The 16,907-nt window shown below is 44.7% G+C and overlaps 1 protein-coding gene across 1 annotated transcript in view; it reads right to left on the reverse strand.

The window, feature by feature from the left end:
- Positions 1–9,947, reverse strand: part of LOC111149270 (cell wall biogenesis 43 C-terminal homolog) — a 56,649-nt gene extending 46,702 nt beyond the window's left edge. The window contains exons 1-5 of the mRNA XM_022506239.1: positions 9,898–9,947; positions 7,881–8,072; positions 3,918–4,038; positions 3,379–3,533; positions 566–767 (exon numbers count right to left, since the gene is read on the reverse strand). Coding sequence (XP_022361947.1) covers positions 566–767; positions 3,379–3,533; positions 3,918–4,038; positions 7,881–8,072; positions 9,898–9,940 — 713 coding nt within the window. The 5' untranslated portion in view covers positions 9,941–9,947. The remainder of the gene's footprint in view (positions 1–565; positions 768–3,378; positions 3,534–3,917; positions 4,039–7,880; positions 8,073–9,897) is intronic.
- Between the last annotated feature and the right edge of the window lie 6,960 nt (positions 9,948–16,907).

Consider the following 16,907-nt stretch of genomic DNA (forward strand, 5'->3'; position numbering starts at 1 on the left):
AGAGAAAGAGTTAATGAGGACCAAGTACATGAACCAACACTTTAAATCAAGATCTGTGGCCTCCCCAGATGCCCCATGGTTGGAGCAGGAACCAGAGGACACAGAGATCCCCCTGGGCTTCCCCCCTTCCCAGAGAACACAGATCAGTGCCCAGACTGCCAGCCTGCTCTCTCTCATCAGGGCACTGTGGTCTCATCCCACCAAATGCCAAATGAGGGGTGTGGAGGAGACAGGCAGGGAATGCCATACCTCCCCTGCCCCTGATATGCTCCTCCATGCAGGGATTCCTCCGATTCCCCAAGCAAGAGCTTCCAGAACCTCTTACTCAGCCATGCACACCCCTCAGCCCTCTATCTTCTGCTTTCTAGCAATCTTTCAGCACAGGGCAAACACCCTTCTGGCTCCTTCCCCACAGTAGGCAGTAATGTCAGGCAATGTTTCTGCTGGGTCGGGAGAGTGGGATGTGATCACCTGGCTGGCACAGACCTAGCAGCTCCACAGAAGAAGTAGTTCCTCCTTCAACCATAATAGCCAATTGCTTGATCGCTGCCAAACCGAGACTCACCCAAACGGGTTCGGATCTGGCCCTGGGTGGGGGCGTCCACTCACTGCCCATCTGGAAACAAGTGAGACCTCTCCAAAAATCCAGTGGGTGAGGAACACGAGACTGCCAAAGGCAGCGCCTGCCAACCACCAGGCAGGCCGGGAGGCCACGCCCTTGGCTGCCTCTCCAGGCTTTTTTCCCTCCGGTTTACAGCAGTCGCCATCTAGGATTTAAAAAAAGGGGGGGGCCGGGGGAGGGGAGTCAGTTACATGTAAATTTACCCTCCACCTTTCACAGACTTTTAGCAAGTTAAGAAATGGTACCCGGCTTCAAGGAGCATAAGCTTCCTTTCAGAAGGGAGGGTGAGACGTGAAACTACAATACGAAGCAGAACATGCTGAGAAGCTAGTTGGTGGGAGAGATGATTTCAGGCAGGCTAGATCAGGAATGGTTTAGAGAGAACAAGGCGGGGCGGGGGCGGGGGAGGCCTGGGTGGCTCATTCGGTTAAGTGTCTGCCTTCGGCTCAGGTCATGATCCCAGAGATCTGGAATCAAGCCCCACGTCAGATTCCCTGCTTAGAGGGGAGGCTTCTTCTCCCTCTCCCTCTGCCCCTTCCCGCCACTCGTGCTCTCTCTCTCTCTCTCTCACACTCTCTCAGACAAATAAATCTTAAAAAAAAAAAAAAGGAAAGAAATGCAACAAGTTATTTACTGTGAAGTTAACAGTTATGAGCCAAAATATGAAGAGAAAAAGAGACTGGTATGTTCAGGGAATACCAGGCCATGTCCCCCCACAGAACAGGGCTCTCATCTAATCTGCTGTGCAACCAGAGAAGCACCAGTTTGCTGACTAAGCAATAACTGTTCCCAGCCTTTGATACGAACTCATTCCAGTCTGAGGTAAATTTCATTACTAGTCCCATTTTACAGATTAGAAAACTGAGGCCCAGAGAGAATAAGCGACTTGTCCGAGCTCATACTGCTGATAAAGAGAGCTTAGGCAGACTGGTTCCTGGGCCTCTGTGCCTAACTGCACCAGATTTCATGGGACTCTTTGACCAAGAGGTCTCATTTCATCGCACCAATGACTTCACGTACAAAAACGTAAGACCTAGACAAAATGCCAGCAGAAGAATTTCTTTGCAGGAATGGACGGCCTGTTGGACAAATGCTTCATGATTCCGTGAAGCTCTCCGCATGGTAGAAGAAAGCCTCAGGGTCTGTCTGTGGGGCTGGCAGCTGGATTTTACAAGGAGGAGACAAGCCCTTCTACTAAGGAAAGAGTCAGAGGAAGGGGAGGAGAGCAGGGAGCCTCAGGGATGATGGGGAGGGCGGTGAAGACGCAGGAGGCCAGGACCTGGAGACTAAGCAGTCTTTAGGAAAGGAGAGACTTAAACTCAATTTGCTAAGTCTGTCACCATGGTGTCCTCTGGTGCGGGACCCCTCCCCCGGGACCCAGCAAATCTTCGATAAAACTACAAAAATGCCTGGTCTGAGCTGATCCTGGGGGAAAAGAGGTGAGGAGTCTGGAGTTTTGTAAACAAGGCCCAGGGCATGAGTAGGAAGAAACCAACAACTGGGTCACATAAATTTACAACAGGCGACAAAGAAGAAAACTCAAGTCAGGAAATGCAAGCGATACCCGGACGTTCAGATCCTTATCAGGCTGTACCTGTGAAATGTGCTTGCTGGAGCTGCCACCTTTAGATGTTAGTGTTTTATAAAACGTAGAGCTTGTATTAGGCGCCAGACCATGTTCTAAACGTTCTAACTAATATTAATGTCATTTGACCAATTTGCTTGCCTGATACCCCCCTGGTTTCATGCCCAAACTGGGGCCAAAGAGGGATTATACTAGCACTTTGTTCATGGTGAGCCAAAACCCTCTAAACTTCCATTAATCTGTGAGATTTCTCCTTGTATTGACAAAGGAACAGTGACTCACTGAGACGGACACAAAAAGCCCCAGGGAAGCTTAACCAGAATCTAGTAACACTTCTCCCTCCTTTTGAGGCGGATCTCAAATTAGCATATGCGCAAACATCCAAGTCGGCTATGGGTATGTCTGAGAAAGTCAGTGCCAGAGAGAGACAAGTGATTTGAAAGGCCATGTAAATAAGCAAGATTTCTTTTTCTTTTCAAACTTCAGACTTGGAGCTTAAATGTCTTCAGACTCCTGGGATGCCTGGCTCTCGATTTTGGATCGTGATCTCTGGATCCTGGGATGGAGCCCCATGTTGGGCTCCCTGCTCAGCAGGGAATCTGCTCATCTCCCTCCCCCCTCCCTCTTGTCTGCCCCTCCCCCTGCTCGCTTACTCACTCTCTCTCTCTCAAATAAATAAATCTGAAAATACATATGTATCTTCAGACTCCCAGAAAAAAAAAAAAAAAGACACAAAACACAAAAAACCCAGATAGTTCTCCCAGCCCTTGCTCACAACCAAATTCTCATAGTGTTAGAGATATACTGGGGTCAGTATGGAAGAGGAGAGATGAAGGGTCTCATCCCGGAAAGCCCTGTCTAGGGAGTAAAGGGAGAAAGACAGAGCTGAAAGCCAGCTGGGAGTCTGAGGCCTGGTTTACCCTCCCATTCCGCACTCATAAGAGCCAGAAATTTTCACCCTCTGTTCTGGCAAGGAAAAGGTGCCTTTTGCTTAGGTAACACCCCACTGGCCCTGCCGGTTACTGTTTCAGAGGGAGAGAACATTGCAATGGAGATATAGTGCAGAAAGACTTTTTATCTTTTCAAGATGTGCTGCATTCAGATAAGAAAAGTAAACTATGCAAGAGAGCAAATTCCTTCAAAAAAAAAAAAAAACTGAACGTATACTGACCTGTGTAAATGCGGTCAAGTGTGGCTATGGTACTTAATGTCAGTATCACTCTGTTGGACATCTGATAACTCCAGATTGGGTTTAGTGAAGTGTACCAGATGCGGAGAACAAGAAGAAGAATCTGTCCTAAAATGAATCCCCAGATTCTGAGGTACCTGTAGATAGAAAATATATTTAACAACTTTTTCTGTGGTTTCAGTGTACTATGTTCATAGCGAATGTCATAATTCAGAGCATGAGTATATGAAATAGTCCAGTTAGTAATTTGCAGTAAGGAACATGCTCTTGGTCTTTATAGGCAGCTTGTTATAATTCCTTAATTCTCAAAACAGGATGGAGACTGACAGCAAGCATTCCCATTCTGATTTTGTGAAAAAGGAAAAAAAAGAAAGGGAGAGAGAGACTTCTACAAGCCATATGCAAAGTAAATACTATTACTTGGGTCTCCTGCTCCCAACTTCCCGCTTGGTAATTGATCACACCTGTTTGTCTACAGGCATAAGAGACGAACCTCTGTCCATAGATAGAAGATGCCATACCTTTGCAAGCCACTTCCTGTCCACCATGTCACAGCATGGACGATCAGCGAGGAAGACACGCCAAGTGCAAGGACCACCAGCCGAACCCTGGCGTTTGGAGCCTGGAAGGAGGCGATGCTGCCTACAGACAAACGAAGGGGAGCTCAACCTTTCTGGCAAATGCGTGTTGGAACTCCATGATCTGCATTTGCTAACTGCCATGTCTGGCACCATCTTTATATTCGGGAAGATCAAGTTAATAAACAATTGTGTGTATACATCTTTTAAAAAATCTTTGCGATGTCATTCATAACATAAAATCCACTATGCTAAAGTGGGCAATTCAGTGGTTTCTAATGTATTCACGAAGCTGTACAACTATGACCACTAATTCCAGAATATTGTCACCACCCCAAAAAGAAATCTATACCCATTAGCAGTCCCTCTTTTCTCCTCCTTCCTACCGTCCCAGCCCCTGGCAATCATTAATCTACTTCCTGTCTGTCTGGATTTTTCCCACTCTGAGCATTTCGGATAACGGAATCATATAATGTGTAGCCTTCTGTGGAGGGCATCTTTCCCTGAGCATAAGGTTTTCAAGGCTTATTGATACAGTAGCGTGTATCAGTGCTTTGTTCCTTTTCACGGCTGAATAATACTCCACGGCATAGATATACTGCATTTTGTTCATCCATTCATCGGATATGGGCATTTGCATTGTTTCCATTCTTCGGCTACTAAGAATAATGTTGCCATAAACATGTGTGAGCATAAACTAACTTAATAGTTAAGTACACAGTAATTCATTTAAAATAATTGGACCATCAGAGGTGATAGCATGTACCATCTCTGTAGTTATACAAAGATACTTTGGGACTCTTTAAAAACAAAGTTGTTTCATTTCCTTAAGAAGCATGTGAAGGGAGTTTTAAAGTAAACCGTGGCTTACAGCAGCCTCTGTTCAGCCTCAGCAAAGCTCAGGGGCAACTCAGAAAAGGACATAGCCGCACCTGTCTCTTTACCCTCAACTCTACATCACTCTCCTACCTCCTCTGTTTTCTCAAATTTAATTCGAGCTCTATTCAAGGTGATGGGTCTTCACAGAGGAAAAGCACCCCAGACACCATACCTACTACAAGCTTAGTAATATCACATCCCTCACAGCGACCAGAAGTTACTGGGCCAGAAGTGGACTCACATAATAAAAAATGACCCCCCGTAACTCTCAGGGGGTGGGCTTTGTGGGTGAAGCTGGCACAGGCAGCACTGAGCAAAGGCAACCGGGGAAGGCCCACTGAGGAGACCGTCCCCGGAAAGCCAACCGAGGAGTGTGATGAGAAAATGAAAGTTGCAACACAGTAACTCATGAAAGGAGACTGAGACCCCCAGGCAGTTTAACTCAGTTACTAGACACTCCATTCGGTGTAGAACATTTCATTTCTATTACTTCTGGAGCTGAAATTTGCACAGTCATTTGACAGGTCCTTCCATTCCTACAGACACTATCTTCATAAAGGGTGCATCTTTCAGTAGTCTTTCCCACTGTTCTTTCCGAGCCTGGGATCCTGAAAAGCCAGAGATCTGCAGCCTCGTAGGAACTCATAGAAACTCACTGCACTTGGGGTGCCTGGGTGGCTCAGTGGGTTAAAGCCTCTGCCTTCGACTCGGGTCATGATCCCAGGGTCCTGGGATCAAGCCCCGCGTTGGGCTCTCTGCTCCACAGGGAGCCTGCTTCCCCCTCTCTCTGCCTGCCTCTCTGCCTACTTGTGATCTCTCTCTCTGTCAAATAAATTAATAAAATCTTTAAAAAAAAAAAAAAGAAAGAAAGAAAGAAACTTCCTGCACTTAACCTTGTTCTGCTTTCTTCAGCGACTGGCCCACAGAAAAGCAGAGGCAATTCCCTAGTAATTCCTGCCACTGTTTCTGAAAAAAAGAGTCAAATGACTGTTTCCGTAGAAAAGGAATATACAGCATGGTTCGTGCACAAATGCCACTTGGAAAAGTCAGAGAAACCAACTGCATCATAACAGAGGCGCAAGACATCCAGAATTCTCAGCCACAGAGCCAAGCGGACTGGAGTCTGCTGTTTTTGTTTTCTAAACCTTCTCTTCCATGACTCCTCCTTCTTTCATTTTTACTACCAGTACTTCTTCAAGGACTCTCAACATCCCTTAATATGAATACTCTCAAGTCTTTGTGATAGTAAGTGTACATTTAAAATTTTTCATTGTTCTGCTTCTCCCTCTTCCTCTGCCCCTCCCCCTCCACGTATGCTGTGTGCCTGGCTTTCTCTCAAATAAATAAATTTTTAAAAAAAATTTTAAGGAAAAAAAGGGGGGCCACCTGGGTAGCTCAGTTGCTTAGCCATCTGCTTTCAGCTCAGGTCATGATCTCAGGGTCCTGGGATCAAACCCCACAGCAGGCTCCCTGCTCAGCGGGGAGTCTGCTTCTCCCTCTACCCCTCCCCCTCCACTTATACTTTCTCTCTCTCAAATAAATAAATAATCTTTAAAAATTTTAATTGCTAAAAAAGCTCACAATTTTTCATTGCTAATTTTTGGCACTGTAACATACTCATATTCAGAATTCCGAAGACACAAAAGGTATATATTGCAAAGTTTCCCTTTCATGCCTATGTTTAGCTAGATACCATATTCAAACAACTAACATGCTATCAGCTTTTTTTTTCTAGAAGGATTTTTTAAATCCTTCTAGAGCTTCTTAATGCATGTTCAATTAGATACTAAATATATTTCCATCTCAACTTTCTTACACAGATGTTAGTACTCTGCACAGTTTAGTGCTTCCTTTTTTCCCCACTTAATATATTTTAAAGAACATCCCATTTCCTTACAAAAATGATGTTCTCTTCTTTTACACAGATGCACAGTATTCTATAGTATTCCAAGTTTCAAAACCATAATTTACTTAACCTATCCCATTTGATGACGTTTAGGTTATTTCTAATCTTGTGATTGTAAATAATGCTGCAATGATCAAATAATCTTGTATTTTTGTGATTTTAACATATATGTGAGTGTATCTTCAGGATATATTCCTAGCATTGGAATTGCTGGGCAAAAGAATATATACATATATATATATATATATATATATATATATATATATATACACACATACACACACACACATATATACAAACACACACACATATATATACACACACACATACATATATGTATGTGTGTGTATGTATATACATATATATATCTGTAATTCTGCTAAATGCTGCTAAATTATCTCTGCAGAACTTGTGCCAATTTATATTCCCACCAGCAATGTCCAAGTGCCTACTTTCCCATCCTTACAATACAGTGTTCCTCAACTTTCCTCTTTGACAATCCAGTATGTGCAACTACATACAAATACGTACGTATGTGAGTGTGTGTTTCATATGCCACACGTTTTAGTATTTTTAAAGAACCAATTATACTTCCTTTTCAGTAAACTGGTCATATTCTTTGTTATCTATTGAGTTGCTAGTCCTTTTTGTTGTTGATTTGTAAAAACTCTATATGTCAGTGAAATTAGCCCTTGACTAAATGAATTGCACATATCTTTCCTAAATTGTTGTTTGACTTTACTTACTACAGTGTTCATCATGCATAATTTTCCTATTTTCATGCAGGAGCACTCAACAATTTGTAATGGTTTCTGAGTTTTGTGTTGTAGTTGGAGAAAGAACACAAAATTTTCAAGAGCTGAAGTGTTCTCCCTCTTCATTTCAGTGATTTTTAGGCTTTTCCAATCTGACAGAAAAAGTTAGAAATATAAGAGGCATGGACCCTTGGTCTAGCATTCCAATTCCACTAAAACTCTTTAAGATAGTAGTAAGAGAAAGAGGAATCTTGTTTCATTTAATTATTTAGCATTCAAAGAACAGTCTACATATTTTCACTTGATTTTTGACATCAACAACAACAACAACAACAAAAATCTTAAAGAAGCGCTTTTAAATCTTACCCACAGTAATGATCCGCAACAGGATTAGCATCCACTTCTTGTTAACCAACTTCCAGAAAGGAGGAAATATTAGGAATACTGGAGAAAGAAACGCTATGCCAAAACCTTCAAGACCAGTGAGTTCCAGAGTTTGCAGGGGAAAGTAATAGATCATCGGTCCCAAGCCATGGCAGAGAGACCAAGAAACATACCCTAGGGACAAACAAACAAACACATGTTTTAAAGGACAAGTGCAAAGGTGTCCTTGTTTCCCACAGTAGCTCTGCCCCTCCACCACCTCCACCATATCTGCTCTGGCCGACCCCCTCACGATTCTGACCTTAACCTGGTTCCACTACAGAATTCCTCCTCCTCCACCATCAGAAAGAGAATGTCCCAGGATAAGAATGGGTTCTGATGTTGTGAGTCCCGTGACACCCCTTATTTACTCCTTTAACCTTGTTCGCACTCCCAGAGGTCATCCCTTTCTTAAAACCTCTTCATCTGGACCATCTGGGTTGAACTAGATGTTCTGTCAGAACCCTAGTTGAAAAAATGTCTTTACCTAAGGCAACCCTTCTATAAAAAGCAGTATCATGAAAATCAAAAAGAGGAACAAACAGGGGTGCCTGGATGGTTCAGTTGGGGGAGCATGCCACTCTTGATCTCTGGGTGTGGTTTCAAGCCCCATGTTGGGTGTAGAGATTATGAGGGGTAAAAAAGCAAACAAAAGAAAAAGAAGGACAAGCAGCATGACCTCCTCCTTTCCTCCCACTCCAGAGTGCACCCAAAGGCAGGTTAGTTAGGCAACATATTCTTGTAAGTAGACTTTTTTAAACCTAAACTTAGGAGAAAGTGCAGGGTAACTGAAATACCAAGATCTGACTCAGGCTCACCTCTGCCCATTATTGACTGCATAATCTTCTACCATAATGATAATTAACTAATGGGCCCTTCCCATGTACTAGAGTCTGTGCTAAGTATTTCCAGAGATCATCTCTTTAGGTCCTCATCCAACTCCTGTCCTATGAAATGGACTCTTTTTACTCCCCTCTTACAAATGTAAAAACAACAAAAATGTCTGAGATTCAGAAAGTAATCGCCAAGATCAAAACGGTAGCACATGGCAGAGTGAACCTAAACCCGTTCCAAAGGCAGCCATCTAACCACCGGGAGTTAACTTTCTCCCCACGACCTTCCCAGCCTTCCTTTCTTCATCAGCAAAATAGCTCTGTTAGCCACCTCACAGGCTTGTGAAGATTACCTGAGATCAAGTACTAAGAGTACCTAGCACACTAGGTACTTACTAAATGTAATTCATTTCACATTGCTGTACTAAGATACATTCGGAGCCAGGGAAAAGATGGGGTGGGGGCGCTTCTGAATTATTAGCAGCTCCCAGAAAATCAAGTTTTTAGGCAGGTGCCCCTCCTAAGCCAAAGGAATGTTTCATAGTGAACAGCGAGATTATAGCATTCTCCCAAACTTTTGGCTGGGAATTCTGATTTTAATCATACAAGTCGGACAGAATTACACCAATAATTGTTCTCGGGACTTTTTGCAAAGCTGCTAAGCGCGCACACAGGACTCGAGTTCGATGCCCAAGCCGTGAGCTGTGCTCACCTCACGCTGCCGGAGGACACGCGGGGCCCCTTTCCTTCAGAAAGTTAAGATCCAGTACTGAAGTTTATTCATTTAAATTAAAGGTTTGGTGGGGCGGGGGGGGGGGGCGCTGTACCAGCAGCGCCGGTTCAAGGCCTCCTCGTGGGGAACTGGGCGCGATCCTAGGGTGTAGTGGGAGCTCGGAAGCACCATATTCCCGCGGAATCCTCCTCGGCTTCCCAGCCGCAGTCTGGGTCTTGTCTTTTTTTTTTTTTTTAAACTTTGGTAGCAAGAGTTCCCAGCGGACGTCTCTATTTGGGGCGCGGGGCGCGCTCCCCCCTCCCGGAGCCCAGGCCCCGGGGGTCCCAGCACCGCGGCTCCGGGCGCGTAGGAAGCGCGCCGCCCGGACCGCGCGCCCGGGGCTGCCTCGGCTTACCCAGCAGGCTCTCCAGGAGAATCTCGCGCCACAGCCAGGGCATGGCCGCGACGTGGAGCCGCGCTTCCTCAGCAGCAGCACGCGCCCGCCCCCCGCGCACACCCGGCGCCCCGCGCCCGCCGCCGCGTGGTTTGGAGCTGGGTCCGCGCGCCCTCGCCCTCGCCTCGCCGGCCGCCCCGCACCGGCCCGCGCGGCCAGCCGAGCCCGGGCGAGGGTGGGGCCGCCGCGCGTCCGCCTCCGCGCACCACACCCAGCCCAGCCTGCCCGGGCCCGCGCCACCTGCGCGCTCCGGCGCCCTAATTGCCGGCCCCGCGACGGCTCCCCGCAGGCTCGCGTGGGCCTCGTACCCCGCCGTCGGGCAAGACCCAGGACGCCTGGCCCGGCCGCAGAGCAGCCCGGGGAGGGAGCGCTGCAGACCCCCGGGAGGGCGGGAGCCGGCGCAGCGGCGGGCCCGAGGTGCCGGGTTTAAACCGAGGCCCACGGATGTGCGCCGACGAGGGGACGCCTGGACGGGAGGGGACCTGCAGGACGGGCGCGCGCGCGCGCTGGGCCGACAGGTGCCAGCAGGCCCTCGGCGTTCTTAAGGCCTGGGCGACGCTCGGGAGGCGGGCGGCTCCCCGGAGCGCGCTACTCCCTCTCAGCCCGGTGGTGAACAAATTGCGCTCTAGAAGGGTGGTCCAAAAATTCTAGAGGCTCCAGCATTTTCTGTGGCTTTTAGAGACGCCGCAACCCTTGCACAGGGGAGAGAAGACAACTGATGTGCGCGGAAACTCTGCCCTCCTCAACGTCATGATTAACGCCGTTTGCGAGCGCCCATCCCTAAGCAGAGAGGCAGAGAAGGTCTAATTAACGATGGAGCCTGCGGACTAGGCCGGTTGTTTCTCGCTCAAATAATACCACACCCCAGAATGTCTTGGGAAATTTTTTTGAACCTTCTCAAAGCAGTTTATTTTAATTCGCTTTAGTTCCTTTGAAGACTTTATCACTTATCACTCTTGGAAAGTTTGTTCTGAAAGGAAACAATGATGAGTCGCCTAAAAGTGTAAGAATCTTTTAAGAGCAATTGTTGTTGTAAGTCTGTATCAGTTTTGAGCAAAGAGATCCTAACCACTTAGTTAATTACTAGTACTCTGTCACAAGGGTAGCATATAGATCAATGAAGCAGAACCAAGAGTCCTGAAATAAACTCCTTTGGGGTCAGATGATTTTCAACAAGTTTGCCAAGACAATTTCCTGGAGGTTAAAGGATGGTCTTCAACAGATGGTGCTAGAACAATTGGATATCCCTCTGAGAAAGAATAAAGTAGGACCCCTATCTCACACAATATGCAAAAACTATTCTAAATAGACCAAAGACCTAACTGTAAGACATAAAACTATAAAACTCCGAGAAGAAAACATAGGAGTAAATCTTCAGGGTCTTTGGTTGGGCAGTGAATTCTTAGAAATGACACCCAAAGCCCAAGTGAGAAAAGACAGAAGAGAGCCTCATCAACATTAAAAGCTCTGTGCTTTAAAGGACACTATCAAGAAGGTAAAACAAACAAACAAACAAACAAAACAATACACATACTATGAGACAGTATTTTCAAATTGTATGTCTGGTAAGGAGTGGCTGTCCAGAATATGCATTAAAAAATATGAGTCAACAATAACAAATGACCCAATTTAAAGATGAACAAGAGATCTGATAGACCTTTTTCCACAGAACCTATACAAGTAGCGAATAAGCACAGACAAGGAATATTCAAATCATTTCACTAGGGAAATGCAAATCAAAAGCACAATGAGATACCACTTCACACTCACTAAGATGGTTATAATAAAAAAAAATCATACAATCACAAGTGTTGGCAAAGATTTGGAGAAAGTAGAACCCTTCTACATTGCTGGTGGGAACGTAAAACGGTGCAGCTACTTTGGAAAATAGTCTGGTCATTCCTCAAATGATTAAACATTAACTTGCTATATGATCAAATAATATTCCTAGGTTAAGTATAAGTATATATACCCAAGGGAAATGAAAACATGCAGAATTTGTACACAAGTGTTCATACAACCATATTTATAATAGGCAGAATGTGGGAACAACCCAAATGTGCAACAAATGATGGATAAATAAACAAGAAGTGGTATAGCCATACACTAGAATATTATTCAGCAAGCAAAAAGGAATGAAGGTCTGATATATGCTATACCATGGATGAAGCTTGAAAACAATGCTAGGGGCGCCTGGGTGGCTCAGATGGTTAAGCAACTGCCTTCATTCAGCTCAGGTCATGATCTCAGGGTCCTGGAATTGAGCCCCGCATCAGGCTCCCTGCTCAGTGGAGAGTCTGCTTCTCCCTCTGCCTGCCGCTCCCCCTGCCTGTGCTCTCTGTGTCTCTCTCTCTCAAATGAATAAATAAAATCTTTAAAAAAAAAAAAAAAAGAAAGAAAGAAAAGAAAAGAACAGATTACTCTAAGTAAAAGAAACCAATCACAACATAAATCACATATTGTACAATTCCATTTAAATGAAACTTTCCAAATAGGCAAATTTATAGTGACCAAGAGTGAATCAATTGCTTAGGGCTGGGGTGCAAGTGGCAAAAGAAAGGGAATGAATGGGTATACAGTTTCTTTCAAGGTGGGGTGGAATGAAGTGTTCTAAAATTAGATTGTGGCTATGGTTGTACAACTATGAATATACTAAAAATATTGCATTACACATGGTAAATGGGTGAATTATAGGTGTGTGAGTTATGTCTCAAGAAGACAGTTTTAAAAATGCAATACAGGGGCGCCTGGGTGGCTCAGTGGGTTAAAGCCTCTGCCTTCGGCTCAAGTCATGATTCCAGGGTCCTGGGATCAAGCCCCACATTGGGCTCTCTGCTCAGCAGGGAGCCTCCTGCCCCCCCCCCCCCCCCCCCGCCTTTCTGCCTAGTTGTGATATCTGTTTGTCAAATAAGTAAAATCTTTTTTAAAAATGCAATACATTCTAGTTACATTTTGTAAAAATGTTTTAGTTCTGTTCATCATTTACTCTCAGCCATCCTTCAAAATGTAAAGGATTTCAGTGAATAGAAACATCAGATCCTGCATTTTCCTTCATCATTTCCCACATACATTTATTTTTCTTGCTCCCATATGAAAAGCATCGTATTTAGTGCTGTGAGTGCCATGTAGGCGCTCTGTAAAGTTTGTCCCTTTCAACGCCAAGTTCTAGGGCAAACTTTGCTTCTATTAAGGATGCATGGTGTTTTCTCTTTTCCTGAAAGCTCGGTTTTTAGTCTTAGTATTTTTTTTTCTCTTTAACCATTTGATCACAACTACCTTCAGGGGAGTCTGGAAAAATGCATTCTAGCTGCTAGCCCAGAAAGGAAAAAAAAAACAAGTTGGGGTGAGCTGCTTTCTGCTTCTGCTATAAACACCTACTTTATGCGTAGTTGTTTTGAGGTTTAAATAGATCGGGTACTAAGGCATTCAGCATGTCGCCTATGGTATTTACAGCATTTAGTAAATGGTAACTTGCATTATTATTTGTATATCTCTTCATAATACTTGACATTATGCTAAGCATATTGTAGGTTAAGTCCTTGCTTGGCCGTTATGTCAATAACCTCTCCATTCTGAGCACATTTTAATTGCCTTCTCTGGGCATTTCCTAATTCATTCTGACTTCCTTCCAACTATAGAGAGAAGAATGGCATCAGTATGCCAGGGAAAATTTCATTAGAGTTTTTTTTTCCCCCCTCCCTGTCTACAAAGGAGTAATAGTATTTCGGTTGTGTTGGCAGTCATTTTTCTGATTGACCATGTTGTCCCTCCGTGGCACATTGTGGGAACATCTATCATGATTCCTTCCTATGTAGCTTATCAGTGTAGCTTGAATTATTGTTCCTCTAGCAGGCTAATTAGGAAGTTGTTTTTAATTTCATTCCCAGATATCCTAAGTCAAAGAGATGAACTTTTAATTACTTTGCTCTCCATTTAATTTCATTGCTATTTAACTATCTTTACTGTGTAACTTTTACTCATCTCCTCCAGAATATAAATTACTAGACAAATGATACCAGTGTTGTCAGCTTGCTCTCCTCTGTGAACGTGCCCATTACATGGAAGTCACTGCCGCTACCTCAATTTTTGTATTTACAATCTGCCTGGTTTTAATCTAATTTCAAAGGCCACGGTCTTTTCATTTTTGTCAGTGTCTCTTCTCTGACCTCCAAATGCCATTTGCATTCTTATTTTACATGGAAATGAATGAAGCTCATTATGGCTGTGCCCACTGCTTCTTTTCTCTCTTCCTTCCCTATTTCTTGGAGCATGAACACGTCAAGGTCAGTCAGAACATAGTGAGACTATTTTTATCAGAAGACAAGAATCTCTTCTACAAGGAGAGAATACTTTTTAGGGAATGACAAAGATCCTCTGGTCTAACAAAAAAGAGAAATGATTTCCTCTGAAAAGGCAAAATAAGAAGGAACTCCTTCGTGTCACTTCAAGCTCTCAATTATGCCCTTTTTTTTTTTTTTAAACATCCAGGCCACTTTAGTATAAGCTGAGTTTGTGTTTTGCAATGACGGATGTTTGTTCCTCACTCACATGACATCTCCATGGTGGGTTGGTTGCAGCTGCTTTTCATCATCATGAATCTGGGACTCGGGCTGAAGCAGCCTCTACCTGCGTGTGTCATCGAAGACTACATCACCCTCAGCCAACAGAGTGGTCAAGCAGACCTCAGTGGGGCAAAGCTATACAAGAGAAGCAAGAAGTATTTTGAACAATAATGCAATCTATTACAATTCATTACATCTGATATATATATATATACACATATATACACACACACAAACACACACACACACAGAATTTATAGTTGTTAGTCCTTTTCATTTTAATTAGTAATTGATTCGTAGGTATTTAATTATTTTGATTATTTTCTTTTTTTTTTTTTGCCCAATACATTAAGAATTTTTTCTCATGGCCATCAACAATCTTCTGAAATGTGACTTTTAATGGCTTTCTGTTATTTCACAGCATGGTTATATATCATTTACTTAACCATTCCCCTTTTGATGGATATGTAGGTTGCTTTGTTTATGGTAATATTCAATAAACAGACTCCCTACCTAGAAAACATGAACATTTTCCCCCCATACAGTTCATTCAAAAGAGAGAGGTTACACGTCTCTAACAAAATGAAAGTGTGATGACCTTCTCTCCAAGAAACAGATGAACGTTGGCTTTGTTTTAGCCAAAGTCTTGAAGGCATTGGATTTTGCTTGAGATCGGCAGGCTTCAGCTTGTGGCTCCGAAGAAACAGAGGAGTGCTCCTCGCCTGCCTCTCTCCACTCTGGGCAGCTAAGTTTCTTTCCTTGAGTGGAAACAAAATGGAAGCTCCCTATGGCAGAGAAGGTTAGCTATCTGCCCAAACATTCCTGTCTGTCCTATGCTGGCCGGAGAACAGAGCTGTTACTGGAGAGGAGCTGCCGGCCAGAGGCTGCACTTCTCAGCTCTCTGGTGTCTTTGTGGGTTCTTAGGTGGCTGGTTCTCAGCAAAGGAGTGTGAGCAAGGGACGTGTCACTACCAGTTAAGGAGGTTGGAGCTGCCTCTCTCCTTCTCTCCTCTTCTGCCGGTGATGAGGCCCTAGGGAAAGGCTGAGCCACCAAGAGGAAGAGAGCCAAGGTCTTTGACTCATTACAAAGAGGAAAGCTAGCCTGTTGACTGGGAACACCGCCCTTGAACTGGTGAATGTGATGAAGCCACTGAAATGCTGGGGTGTATTCGTTATAGAACTAGGATTGCCCTAACCAACATGACCCTACCCATCTTTTTCCCCGGAGGTTAAGGGGGTATAAAAATTAAAGGGGATGCCATTGAGCACTCATTCTGTGCCCTTCTAGGCACAGGAAGGAGACAAAGAGGAATAGTCAGGTTATAAAATGTGAATGTGATGCTTGAACTAATTCTCTGGGCGTTGTTTTGCTGCCCCTCATGAATATTTGCTCAATAAATGCTCTCTAGAGAAATCAGTACAGCCAGGGATCCCGTCTCCTCAGTTGCCAGAGTCTTCTACTAAGTAACTCTTAGTCTTCAACTAAGGTTACCAGGAAGATCACTACATTCTTTTTGAACTGGAAAAATGGGGACCCTATTACAACTCTGAAGAGTGGGGCTTCAGAGAGAACCCAATCTGTATTCAAATCCCAGCTCATGCGTGGACTAACCTACAGCTAAACCAAAAGCCAAGCTGTATTCCTGATCTGTGGAGAAAATCTCCACTGCACTGAGCACTGGCTGCCACAGTTAGCTCCTCTGCCATGTCCTTGTCCATGCTAGGAACTCAACTCTCCTGTGCCCACCACCAACATCAGAGCCACCACGGCCACCAGACCTTGCCTTTTCGGCTGCCCTATCCACCAGTATGTCCAGAGAGGGTGTGTCTGTTAAGGTCCCTAGGGGAGAAAACGCTGGGACAGAATTAGAAGGGAAAGATATCTATGAGGGGAATACCCATGAAAAACAAAAGGGGGAGGGCACCTGGGTGGCTGAGTTGGTTAAGCCACTGCCTTTGGCTCAGGTCCTGATCCTGGAGTCCCAGAATCAAGTCCCACATCAGACTCCCTGCTCGACAGGGAGTCTGTTTCTCCCTCTGATCTCTCCCATCTCATGCTCTCTCTCTCTCTCTTTCTCAAATGAATAAATTTTTTTTTAATCTTAAAAAAAAAAAAAAAAAAAACAGAAGGGGAGGGAGCAGCGGTGGGCAGAGAGAGCCTTCAGAGGGTGATGCAGGTTTGATGGTTGTGAAAAAGAGAATGGGGAGGAAGGAGGACAGGGTGGAAAGAGCCAGAGACTGTGGTGACCTCTGCGAAAGTCTCAGCTGGCCAGAATGGGAATCTGTTGGAGGACCCTGCCCTGGAGAGGACTAGTCCAGGTCCCAGGCATCCCTTTCCCCCTCCACTGAGTGCAGATGCCTGGTTTGAGCAGAGGCATGGGATGAATGAAGGCAGTGGAGGCGAGAGGCT

This window comes from Enhydra lutris, unplaced genomic scaffold (assembly GCF_002288905.1).
Source record: "Enhydra lutris kenyoni isolate GAN:26980312 unplaced genomic scaffold, ASM228890v2 scaffoldscaffold21, whole genome shotgun sequence".
Lineage (NCBI taxonomy): Eukaryota > Metazoa > Chordata > Mammalia > Carnivora > Mustelidae > Enhydra > Enhydra lutris.